We start from the raw sequence: 12,835 nt of genomic DNA on the forward strand, positions 1-12,835 counted from the left end.
TCAGGGTGCACAGAGCTATTAGTTGTAGGACATCATCAAGCTCCTATACAGGACTAATAACAGAGGCAAAGATAATAAAGGAAGACACTTCATGATGTGAAATAATACCCTTTTCCCAATCAGCATGACTTTACAACCGCTTTTAACTCCAAGTGCTGATAATGGCTGCTCCATTTCCTTCAAGGATTTTCCTAGGGGAAAAGGAAACAATCATTCTTTTCTGCCACATGCCATCTTAAAAATCAAAAGTAGTACTTTTAACTTGGATTTAGAATATGCACAGTCCAGAATGCTTTATTGTTTCACATATCAATATTTAATGCTACGCAGTAACTGTTTTTAAAATAAAACATTAGTTTTGAAAAAAAGTCCAACGTTTTAGAATATTTTTAAAAGAACTGAGTCAAATTGTAGATGTATCAAGATGAATTAGATAAAAAGTTCCATAGCGAAATAAAGTGAAGATAGCAAACAGTTGTTTTGCATCTCCATGGATTTCCATTTATACAATCAAAATTACAAAATAAATACTCATTGAGCCTTTCATTTTTTACCAGTGGTAATTTTTCAGTATTTTGGGTGATCTACATAGTCCTTCCCATGAGCCACTCTGCTTCTCACATGTGAAACTGATTACAATTGGTTGACAGTTGAAGGATATGGTACAGAAAATGAACAATACTCTGATTTCATTTTAACCTGAGAATAATTAAACTGACGTTAGCCTCACAAAAGCCGACAAAAACCTACCCAAATAAAACCTAAAAGTTTCATAATTAGTTATGCTTTTCATCCCCTCTCATCCATATATCTAACATGTCAAAGTATGAAATCATTCATGGCTATTTCTAGGACTGAGAAGAGAATCAAATAATGTGATTAATATAATTAATGTTGAAGAAATATGTAAATTAATCCTTATCTGAATGAGAATTGGTATTTAATGTTGAATCTAAGATACCTGTGAGAAACATTGTTAAATATTAGCTACCTTTACAGATCAGTTTTTGAAAAGGAACTGGAACCCCAGTGATTTGTTCAATAAGCAAAGCCATGTCTTGTAGTGTTGGTTCACTGTCTTCCTGATGCGAAGCAACCTGAATAGTGTGTTTTTCATTACCTGAAAAAAAGGCAACCCACAATTAACTAATCTTAATTACAAAATATGAGGCTAAATGAGTCTAATATTTAATTTTATTAAACCTGAAAGGTAATGTTCACTTGAACCAGACACCAGTCTACAGCTTTAACTTCACTAAGTTTTGTATACGATTTTTTTTCCCTTGCTTAACATTACCATAGGCTGTATAAGCAAGAAGCCCCATTCCTGCTAAAAGGAGGACGTTCACAAGAGGGAAACAAAGCGTATATCTATACTTACAGAGGGTTTGATCCACTATGATTGATCCGCTGTCATTCAATTTTGCCACATCAATGAAGACACAGCCAAATCAATCTCTCTGAGTTCGGCGGTCAACCTTGGTACTCCACGTTGCCACGTGGAGTAAGGAACATCGGCACAAGCCTGAAGAGCCCTGATCTACAGCAGGGTACAAAGTCCATCCTGATACATCGATTCTAGCTATTCTACTGTTGTGGCTATAACTGCGTACCTAGGATTGACTTTGATTCCTAGTGTAGACCAGGCCAAAGAAAGGTAAGAAATGTGCCTTTACTCTATAGGCCAAACAGTTCCGGCTCCCTCCCCAAGAAAAGAGCCTTAATAACTCAGACTTCTTAACATCTGCAAAAAAAGAGTGCCACCTTTCAGAATTTCAGTAGTCCTTAGGACCATGGCTACTATTCTTCAGAGGCTAGGAGCAGTACAGGAATACACCTCCTTTTCAGTAGGATTTGTAATGTCCAAAACCTGTTGGGTCTCCTAGGCTATGTCTACATGGAAGAGCTTTTTTGGGATACCACAGTATCTCAAAATAGCTCCTCCATGTCTTTCAAACGTGCCCGTTATTTCAAAATATTTTTCGAAATAACAGGTGCACTATTTCAGTGTCCCTGTAGTTCTCATTGCAGGAGGAGTAAGGGATGCTTCGAAATAGCACATTATTTCAATATTTGGTGCTGTTTAGACAGTGCCAAATGCCAAAATAGCCTATTTCGAAATAAACTTGAAATAAAGTATGCAATTTGTATAGGTCAAATTGCATATCTTGAGTTTAAGTTTAGAGGTAGCCCTATGGTCCACAAAAAGAGGAGGAAATGTTGATGACAGGAGGCTTAGGGAGTCAGTAAAACAAAGAATAACTTATTTGTTCCTTCTGCTGCTCCCTAGCTTTTATGTATGGGGAGTGATTATCTCCTCCTCTACTTCCCTGGGCCACTTCACCTAGAAGAGGGAGTCAAGACTCTCCCTTCTTTACTCTGCAAGACACACACCTTTACTTTGAACATGAACATCTTATTCAGTGACTAACAAAAACTCCAGTCCTTGTCTACATAAGGTCCATTGATGTTTACCCCAGTCCCACCTCTGCAAAACTAATAAGCCCACCCAGAAACTTAGATTGTGCAGATGAGCATGTAAAAGCTCCTCAGACTATCCCAAAATAGGGACTAAAAGTGAGCTTAGGCTCAAGAAGCTTTAAAGAGTTTCACCCTCCCAAAGAAGTCTCATCTCTTGCAGCAGTAAATCCTCAGGACGAAACATGCACCCTAATCTTATTCTTCCATACCTGGTGCTTTCTCCAATGCTAAGGCAGGCAGAAAAGAACTCTGCCCATTGAATTCAAGAGGTTCACAAGGAGTGGAGATTGGATAAAACAGAGGCCTGGGAGATGATAAGGAGAGGAGCCCTCCTCCCAAGTAACTAAATGTGCACATGGTGGGTATGAATGTGTTCAGATGTTCAAGCACTTCAGAGGTTGTGTGTGTGTTTGCTTGTTTATTGTGTGTATCTTCTATATGGAGCAGCAGATAGGAAAAAAGGGATTCAGGAATAAGAGGATTCAGGAATCAGCAGATAGGAGGGGATTTTGAAGTTGGTGGGGTCCTTTTGAAAAGGAGCCCCGTCTGGACGAGCTGCGCAGCAGCAATTTTGAAGAGCCACAGCCAGCAGCATGCTAATGAGGTGCTGAATATGCATTTCAGTGCCTCATTAGTAATCTTCGAAATGGCCATTTGCATGGCCACTTTGAAGATTTAGGCTAGTGTAGACACGGCCTATGACTTCATTTTATATATAATCATTTGTTTCCATTAATTTTGCTTGCTTCTTATTGAATCTTTGTTAAATAAGTATTTTGGTTTACCTATACACATACCCAACTGCTGTGTGTTGAGTGGGGTGGTGATCAAAGTGCAAACAGTAAGCTGTTCGTCTGGAGCAGAGGATCTGAGAATTCTGTGTTTAGTCCAGGAGTCAGCAACCTTTCGGAGATGGAGTGCCAAAATGTGACTTTTTGACGGTCCGAGTGCCAGTGATACCTTTTAAAGTCACTAATAGTTCCACTCACAACAGCTTCATTAAGAAATAAATTGAGATGCAGAGCATTGCCATTTAGGTGGTGGTTGGTAGTATTAGCTGGTCTTCTGCCAATCTACAGGCTTTGAGCAAGCTCCCGGCTACAGGAGGAAGGAAGAGCAGAGGTGAACTCCTACCTCACGTGCCAAAGAAAATCAGTTTGCATGCAACTCTTGGCACCCATGTTAGGGGTTGCTGACCCCAGGCCTAACAGATCAAGGTCTGGGTACTCTAAGAAGAGGTTCAAAGGATCTGAGGGCTGGGGATTGGCTATTGTGAAGTGTGACAGGGTGTACCACGCCCACTCTAGCCGGGGGGGGGGGTGGGGCGGGGGGGACCAGGCTTGCTGGGTGGAAAAGGCTCCAACTTCAGCCCGAGTATAAAGGCCAAGGAAGCCAATCAGTTAGGGCTGGCCACCAGGGAAGAAGGAGCTCTTGCTAGAACTTGGGAGCATCAGCCACCTGAGCAGCAGCAGCCTGAGCCGCAATGGCACATCTCATCGGAAACAGGGTAGGAAGTAGCCCAGGGCAGGGAGCTGGGAGGTATTTGGAGAGCTTAGCATATTGCTGTGGGAAGCCCCACTGAACTGGTGGTCAGGAGAGGCACCCACCACTAACAGGGCCCTAGGCTGGAGCCTGGTTGAGAGGGAGGACCCATGATCACCTACCCCAACCCATGACCCCCGGAAGGGGGAGCACTGAGGACTGACTAGGCTGAGGTGCCTGACTGAGAGGAAACCGACTAGGTTGCTGAGCCTGCAATTACTGCCTAGGCTGCTGGAACTGACTGAGGGGATACTGACTAGGCCACTGAGGCTTGACTAGGTTATATTGACTAGGCTGCCAAGCCCTGACAATAGGGGGTGAGCCCTCAGAAAAGGCACAGGGCTGGAGGCCCTGCCACATGAACCTGTAAAGAGTGAGTGAGTGGGGCTTCTGGAAGGAGGAACTTCTAGAAGGCAGTGCTTCTGTTGCAAGAGTATGGTGGTGGTGGAAAACCGACCCACAGCAGGAACAGTAATGGCTTCTTTGGGCTAGGAGCAGCTAGTGACAGGTGCTGCACAAGCCTGGGCACCCCTTCCCACTGGAAGCATCACAGAATGGGACAGAAGTGGTCAAGTTCAGGGGACAGGGCAATGGGTATAAGAATCTGCATCCACTAGACACGTTCCCTTCCACAGCCTGGAATGGAACCCAAGATTCCTGAGTCTCACGAGTCTTCTACTGTGAGCAAATATCTATGAAACCCCGTGGGAAAGTTTCTCATCCCTCTCTAGTGCTGGTCCACAAAAAGGATGACAGCCAGTGTTCACTGTACGATGTGTGATTGTGAGGCTGCTCAGGAGGGATTAAAATGCCACTCAGCTGACCAGCAGACTGCCCACACCTAGTTTTCTTCTTTCTACTGGTGGTGCACATTTGCACATGCATTGGTGCACACAAATTTATTCCACACATGAATGGAAGAAATCCACATTTTGATGGAAAAGGTTAGAGGGAACAGTGATTACAAGTTACTACTACTGTCAGTTACTCCTTTAGCTCATTGGCGAATCTGTGTGGTGGATCTAAAATGTCCAACCCTGCTGTCTGGCTTTCAGCGTGATGGAATTTCTGTTTTCAGTTTGCTTTTTTAAAAAGCTAGGAAAATCTCACTCTTTCTCTCTCACACACACACACACATTAGAAAAACATTATTATGGTTGTAAAGTCACAAACTCAAAAGGTAGGAAATGCCAGAATTAGATTTGCCTGGGCATCATATAATTCAAAACAGTCACACTGACTTCATTTGCAAGGATGGCTGCTCTGCACTTCTGCAAAAGTTTGTTTCAAGTGCCTGAAATGGCATAGGAATTCTATGACACAGGCAGTTTGTGAATCCAGTTCTCCAGATCAGTGTTCTACTATATTAACCATGGTATTGTCCTTTTTCTTCCTGCCATCTCCTGCCTCATTTACGACATATCTTCTAAGAAGGAAGTGGACAATGCCGGATCTGCATCCAGAGCAATGTTCATGCCTTCCATCTACAAGCCAGAGAATCCTTTAGCATGCCTTCCTCCAAGAGCTCCAATATAATCAGCAGCTCTTTTATCTCCACCTGAGAGGTCTCTCCGAGCTGCCACTCTTTTACCAAGACCACCACAGGACCTGGAAGCTAGACTGTGACCAGGTTCATAGTGGCCATCAACAAGGAGGACTTCCTGCTGCACAGTCCCCATCTGTGTGTGCAAGTGCTAGAGTTCCCATGGTGCACTGGAGGTTGGTCCTATCTGGTATCAAAGGTGGAGACCTCCTGCACTACAATGCAAGGGATCTGGTAGGTGTGAGCCAGTGCATGAGGCTCTGCACTCCATATGTTCCATCATGTGCTCCAGGAGGTGCCTCCTGCTTCTTTTGTTTTTCTTGAACAAGTCCTGCAAGTTGGTGCTCCCCACCTGCTTCTCACTCCAGGCACTCTAGAACTTGTCATTGCACTCCTGCCCCATCAGCGTCCCCAGCTGCCCTAAACATGCAACTTCAGTTAACTGAACACCAGTCAGTCCACCACGAACGACGTCCAGGAAACTTCTGCACATGCTCGTGCTTCATACCGATCACTTCCTTGCCCTCGTTTCCAACACCAAATGGCTGGACCTGCTGCCATCTAAGGAGGTTAACAAACCCTGGTGAGTCAGTCTTTACTCCACTCTGATCCCATGGCTCACAAGGAATATCAAGGGAGGCTCCTTCATGAAGCCATAAGCACAGCAAGAGGGAGACCCAGGCACAGATCCAAGTGGAGATGTCAGGTTCCAGTGGCTCTTCCAGCTCCTCCAGAGCCCCTTTCTCAGGTTCTAGCTACATTTCTCCTGGACCTTCTGGTCTGTGGCCCCACAAACTCACAGTACCACCTTATCAACCTCCCTGTGGTGCTGGCCAATCATCATATTAGGTGGAGGATGCTGGCCAAGGGTGTGCTCTGCAACTGTGTCCTATCTCCATTCAATCCATTCACTTTGTACAGTCCTGCCTTCAAGCAGAGTTCCTCTGGGTGGTATCCACTGACTTCCTAGATACCTTTGAGAAGCAATGAGTGCTGTTAGGGACTCTCTGCTCTGCGTCCCTTTCTGGTTACCTGACTTTTCCCCCTACAATCTTCACTCCTATCCAACGTTCCCTGTAAGCTCTGCACTTGTGTGGCCACTCAAGAGAGATTCCAATGCCACCAAGCTCATTAGCAGTGAACCCACAGCTAAGTTTTTTGTTTCTGCTGGTGGTGCACATTAGCACATTCCTTAGTGCTCATAAAATTATTTTGCACATGGATGGAGAGGGTTAGAGGGAACATTGCTCCCATCCCTATTTTTCCATTTGTTTTCACCCATTGTGGCCATGGTCCATTTGTCCCGCAGCTATGGTTAAGCCTGGGCCTGCCATTCTCCCTCCCACCCGCAGCCATTTCCACAGTGCATATACACCTTCAACTTTTTAAAACAAATGAGGCAGAGATATTGCTGATAACAGCCTTGTTAACTAAGAACCCTGATTTATCTTCAGAGCATGTTCAACCCATGTCCTGAAGAAGGTAAGGATCAAGTGGCAAAAACAGTATTTGATCATGTGCATACTTACAGCGCAGCCAAATTAAGCAACCTTGCGTCTGTCATGCCTTACTTCTGAATGCTTGACCTTGCAACTTAATAATGTTCCTTTAAACATACTTTTGTGTGTGATTAAAATGAGATGGTCCATATCCTGCACAATCCATTTCTTGTGATTGCAATGGTGAGAGACATTGTTTTAACTCTGCTTCTGTTTTCAGTGCACCGTAGTTTTCGAAATCAAGGATATTGTGCAGAAATGACTTGCTCCTTTATATGATAGATGAGAACAGCTTAAAGATCTACTATATTTCACAATGCAACTACTCTGAGAAAGAAAGATCTAATTTTGTTAAAAGCAGGTAGTGAGTCTGGCCAGGGGAGGATGCAAGAGTAGGCTTGGGTGCGGGGTCTCAGCAGGGGGGAGTGTGTGTCAAGTGGGTTGGGGGTGTTGGTATGGACATGAGAGAAATGGGGGGAGCATTACCTGGCTTTGCTCACCCCGCCAACCTCCCCGTGGCCGCTCCCACTGGTTCCTATTGGCCACAATTCTGGAATCATGGCCAATGGCGTAACGGGGAAAGTCTCCAGGTAGCATATTCCTGGGCTGATATTCTTCCAGCTGGGAGATGAGGAAGAGCAGTGTGAGAAGCCACTTGCTCCTCCAACAAGGCAGATGTGGTGAGGTTCAGGGCTTTCTCTCCCTCCATCCCAGCAGGAAGCTGGCACTGGCACTCCGAACTTGCAGGGTGGAGGCAGGAGCACCAGCAGGGGCTCCCAGCTGTGGAGTGAGGCTCAGGAGAGCCAAAGCCCACAGTCCACTTGCAAGGCAGGGAGAACCAGTGGTTTACAGCTTGTATGCTAGTCTCAGGTTTCTAAAGTTGCTCCTACCTTTTGTTCTGCCAGTTCATTAGTTCAGTCTGCTTTATTATCTGTATAGCTGTGGCTAGGGTTTAGAGACACCCATCTTCAACTGCAGCTGTTGTGAAAGATTTTTATCTGCTAACCCCAATAACCATCCTGCCTCTGACATTTCAAGCTCTTATAAGATGATCCACATTATCCTCTAGGTTTTGAATTCTCTGGTGAAAACACGCTTTTTCATAAACTACATTTCTCCAAGGGTACAAAGTACACTTCAGACATAGCCACAACTCTTTCAGTCATGTCTGTGACAATCTTCAGTAGAGTTATATGATGTAAATATATGCTATGCCTGATTCTCCATTACACAGATTAAAGAAATTACCTGGATATCTCCAGTTTCTTGGTACAGCTGTCTAGCAATTCGAAATCTTGAAAAATACTGCTTCCATACTGTCCATTGTAAAGTGTTGTTAAAGCCCAAGTTTTATGGGACATTGAAGAGTGTCAGAGTGGTAAGATACCGCAATCTGTGTTGCTTCGCTCCTTCTCTCTGTAACCTTTGTAGCTTTGTTACTTCTGCTTGTTCTCCTCTGGCACTAGTTTACTTTTCAAACCTCCCATGTACTACTTCTACATAGTAGGTTGCAAGGTTGCTATTAGCAAGTTGCAGTTCCCTACCAGATGCTGAATCACTATCAGATATGGGATCCTTTAATTTTCGTAGGGGCTGGAGAATGTAGCATAGCTTAGAATTCTATTGTAGTACTAAAGACTCCAGTCAGCATTGGAGACTCATTGCTCTATGCCCTAAACCATCAATCCTGCCATAGACAAACTATAATCCAGGGTACTTGAAAGCAAATGAAAGGCTGGGAAAAAACAAAACACTGTTATTGCCCTACTACGTAAACATACCAGGTAAAATCATCAAGAATGAACCTGCTGCAAAAAGCTTCTGCTGAAAGACAAAATATCTAGATTATTCACAATTGTACTAAAATGATGAACCTAAAAACCAGGATGCCTATATCCTTTCTGCCAGGAAGAACTTCTAACTTCTTGAAATTTATAAAAAGTTCTTTTCTTCTGATTTCCTGTTTTAACATAATTCAAGTGGTGTTTACCTGCATGGGTATTTCACAGTGGCTGTGTCTACATTTACAAAAAACTTCCAAATGGCCACGCTAATGGCCAAATCGAAAAATACTAATGAGGCACTGAAATGAACACTCAGCACCTCATTAGCGTGCCGCATTTCGCACACCTGCGATTCGTCTGCACGGGGGTCCTTTTCAAAAGGACCCTGCAAACATCGAAATCCCCTTACTCCTATCAGCTGAATATTCATGCTAATATTCATTTCAGCACCTCATTAGTATTCTTTGATTTAGCCTTTAGCATGACCATTTTGAAGTTTTTTGTTAGTGTAGACATAGCCAGTGTAAGTAATAATAATACAGCAGTGTTCATCAATAGACCTCAAAAAACCTTTGCAAAGGATGGTCAGTATTTTTATCACCATTTGACAGTGATTTGCCCATATTCACCCTGCTATCTGCTGCTATGTCCACAAGCCCATACTGCTTAACCTGTATTTATTAACTACACCAAAACTATTAACACATTCTCAAAAAAAATCTTGATTTTTGTTTAGTTGTCTGGTCATATAATCAGGAAAAAAAGACCATGGACTCCCATGCTACCTATGTTGACAACTGGGACATTCAATAATTGATTTTAAAGTAGACATTCTTCCACAGAATTATTTTACCACAAGATTAGAGGGAGACATCTGACTGGAAATCACTTATAAATTTAACACCTTTAATCCTGGCTTGGATAGAGAGCTTAACTAGTTTATGCATTATAAGGGTAATTTCCCCTCCTTTGTTAGTTGCAGGAATGAGACACACCCAACTTAATTTGCTTCATTGACTAATGACAAGTGACTTCCCCCACCCCTTAGGATTCAGTTTTTCCACTCCATTCCATCTGGCCAAGTACATTTTGCCCACAAAAGCTCATAACGTACCACAGGACTGCTTGTTATTTGTGATATCACAGACAAACACAGCTCCCCTCTGAGACTTCCAATATTGACTTCAGTTTGGTTCCACGTGGGCAATGGCGTGTACAGACACCGAATCAACCGCAGGTTAGTGGCTAGGTTTTGTTTCAGAGCTTTATTACAGGGACTCTCTCTTTCCTGCTTTATTATGCTGCAGCTAAAACAAGGAGAGCAAGTCCCATAATTGGGCATCTGTAACTGCACTAATCCTATCAAGGCAAGGAAAGAAAAAAGCGTGGCTGATTCAGAGCCCTTGGGAGCTGAGGAACTTGCCGTTTGCTAAGGCAGGGCGTGGTACAGCACTACCACGCGGGGTCGGGCGGGCGCAGGGGCTATCTGGAGCTGACCGCTAAGTCGGACGTGGCCCGGCTGGGGGCGCAGCGCAGCGCTCCCGGTTCCAACCTTGGGGAAAAGGGCAGCGCCTGGCCTCAGCTCCGCCTGCCGGGGCAGCGGCCTCCGCCTTTCCCCCTGGAGTTGGGCTGGGCTGGGCTGGGCTAGGCGGGGCCATGACCGAGCTGGGGGATCCCCAGTGACGCCGGCCCGGAGCCAGCGATGCCCAAGAAAGGCCCGGACGCCTCTTACTGTAGGTGACGGTCACGGTGACTGGGAGCCCTCGCGCCGCCATCTCCGCCCCACCGCCGCCAACGCTTCCCTTCCGGAGCGTGCCGGAAACAGCTCGCGGCCCCGCCCCAGGGGAAGGCCGGAAGCCAGAGGTGGAAACACCGGAAGGGACTCCCAGTCCCGGGGCTCTTTGACCACGTGGTCGCGCCAGCAGCGACGAGGGTCAGCCCTGCCCCCGTCAGGCGCTGACCACCGTCCTGCCCGCGCCGCGGCTGGCCCCTGAGGGCCTGCCCGAAGCCCCCGGCTAGTGCTTACAAACGCCAGGCGCGTCTGCTCCGCTCTGCTCGCCTGTGCAGCCAGAGCTGCGGGGGCGCTGCCGTAGCGGATCTGTTTGCATTTCGGGTAGAGGGAACGTGCAAACAGGGGGAAGCTGTAACACACCTATTTTTTTTTCTAAGCCTTCCATACAGGTTAACACCGCTGTCATAAAAAAGGGGGAAACGCCCGCTGAAGGACAGACGTAGTTTTCTGCCAGGGCGCTCGAGTGTCTCTCAGTGGTAGGGAAGGGGAGAGCGAGCTCGGGCTACGTCTCCACAGCAGCGCTATTCCCAAATAAGGTATTTTGAAACTGTGTGTCAAACTAATACCTCCCCTCACAAAGCGCATTTTGAAATAGTACTGTAGCCCGCCAAAGTGCTATTTTGAAATAAGGCACAAGGAGGGGAGATGGCTCAGTGGCTGGAGCATTAGCCTGATAAACCCACAGTTGTGAGCTCAAGCCTGGAGGGGGTGGTTTAGGGATCTAGGACAAATAGATTTGAAAAAAAAAAAAAGTCAGGGATGGCAATAAGTCCTGCCGTGCAGGTAGGAGTGGACGGGCTGCCGTCTGACTGTCCCTTTCAGTTCTGTGAGGTGTGTATCTCCATATATTTACTTTAGCTGCACGGGCACTAGTTTGAAATAGTACTTTTTTTGTAGGTAGTCCATTGTGTCCAATGATATCTTGAGCTTGCACAGGCTCATCGGTTGCAGACTCACATGTGGCTGAGGAGTCCAAGCTTGGAACGGCATGGGCATTCACAGTGGGGGTAAGGGAATTGTCCTGGCTCAGTTGGTGCGGCTGCCGCTGTTGCTTCCTTCCTCTCACGAGCATCAATGAGGCGTACACGTTGCTGCTCTTCAAAGTTGTCATAAGCGTGTCATACGAGAGCACGCCAGCCTGTTTGGTCTTTTGAATGCTGCTCTAGCTGATCGTTTTAAACCAGCATGAGCAATGTTGGCCTTCACGCAGTCTTTATATCTCTTGCAAGGCCTGCCTTGATTCCTTTTGCCCTGGGGGAGTTCACCGTAGAGGAGTTGTTTAGGGATTCTTGACTCCTCCATTCATATGACTTTTCCTGTCCAGCAAAGCTGGGCTTTCAGAATCATGGCTTTGATGCTCGTGGTTCCTGCTCTGTCTGGGACTTCCAGGTTTGTAACTCTGTATTGCCATTGAATGTGCAGTATTGGCCTCAGGGTGCATGTGTGGAAGCGCTCCAGCAGTTTTATATGTTTTCTGTACAAGGTCCAGATTTCACAGCCATACAGGAGACTGGTCAGAGCTACAGCCCTGTACACTTCCAGTTTAGTAGACTGTCGGATATTGTGCTGATTCAACACTTGTGCTCTCAGACATCCTAGTGTCCGGCTGGCCGGGCAGATTCTGGCATTGATTTCTTTGTCAAGGGGACCATCATTGGCTATCACACTGCCAAGGTACTTGAACTCCTCTACTGTATTTAATTCTGTTCCTTCAATAAAGATTGAAATGGGGAGAGCAGCAGATCCTGGAGCAGGTTGAAACAGTACCTCCGTCTTTCCTAGGCAGGTGGTCAAACCAAAGAGGCGAGTGGCATCAGGAAACCTGTTGATGATGAGCTGGAGATCAGATTATAGCACTTATTTCAAAATAGTTCCAGATCTGAAGAAGTGGTCCATCCCACAAAAACTCATTATCCAATAAATTTTTGCTTGTCTTTAAAGTGCTACAGGACTACTTTTTCATTTCAAAATAGGCATTATTTCTCAAGGAATGAGGTTTACCAGAATCAAAACATGCCCACCATTTAGATTTCAAAATAGCATGTGCATCATTTGGATGCTACCAAAGTTATTTCAAAATAACTTGACCTTATAGACAGAGCCCAGGAGAGGGACAAGGTACCCTAGTCATCTTTAAAAAAAAAAAAAAAAAAAACAAAACACCTATGTGAAGAATTATGCAGCTGTAAGTTTG

The 12,835-nt window shown here is 45.3% G+C and overlaps 1 protein-coding gene and 1 long non-coding RNA gene across 6 annotated transcripts in view; one reads left to right on the plus strand and one right to left on the minus strand.

The window, feature by feature from the left end:
* BAG1 (BAG cochaperone 1) overlaps nucleotides 1–10,704 on the minus strand; it is a 29,893-nt gene extending 19,189 nt beyond the window's left edge. For 2 of the 5 annotated variants that reach the window (XM_074987984.1, XM_074987985.1), the window contains exons 1-3: nucleotides 10,582–10,704; nucleotides 992–1,120; nucleotides 109–191 (exon numbers count right to left, since the gene is read on the minus strand). In XM_074987984.1, the coding sequence (XP_074844085.1) occupies nucleotides 109–191; nucleotides 992–1,120; nucleotides 10,582–10,624 (255 nt within the window). In that variant the 5' untranslated portion in view covers nucleotides 10,625–10,704. Of the gene's footprint in view, nucleotides 1–108; nucleotides 192–991; nucleotides 1,121–8,313; nucleotides 8,801–8,846; nucleotides 8,890–9,963; nucleotides 10,524–10,581 lie in introns of those variants that run through there. The other 3 variants (XM_074987988.1, XM_074987987.1, XM_074987989.1) reach the window with 3 other exon arrangements.
* Nucleotides 10,705–10,781: 77 nt separating this feature from the next.
* On the plus strand, nucleotides 10,782–12,558 carry LOC142009642 (uncharacterized). Its single transcript, XR_012644534.1, has 4 exons — nucleotides 10,782–11,177; nucleotides 11,539–11,648; nucleotides 12,125–12,315; nucleotides 12,424–12,558. It is a non-coding gene; the product is annotated as an uncharacterized LOC142009642 (long non-coding RNA).
* Nucleotides 12,559–12,835: the final 277 nt, after the last annotated feature.

This window comes from Carettochelys insculpta, chromosome 2 (genome assembly GCF_033958435.1).
Source record: "Carettochelys insculpta isolate YL-2023 chromosome 2, ASM3395843v1, whole genome shotgun sequence".
Classification (NCBI taxonomy): domain Eukaryota; kingdom Metazoa; phylum Chordata; order Testudines; family Carettochelyidae; genus Carettochelys; species Carettochelys insculpta.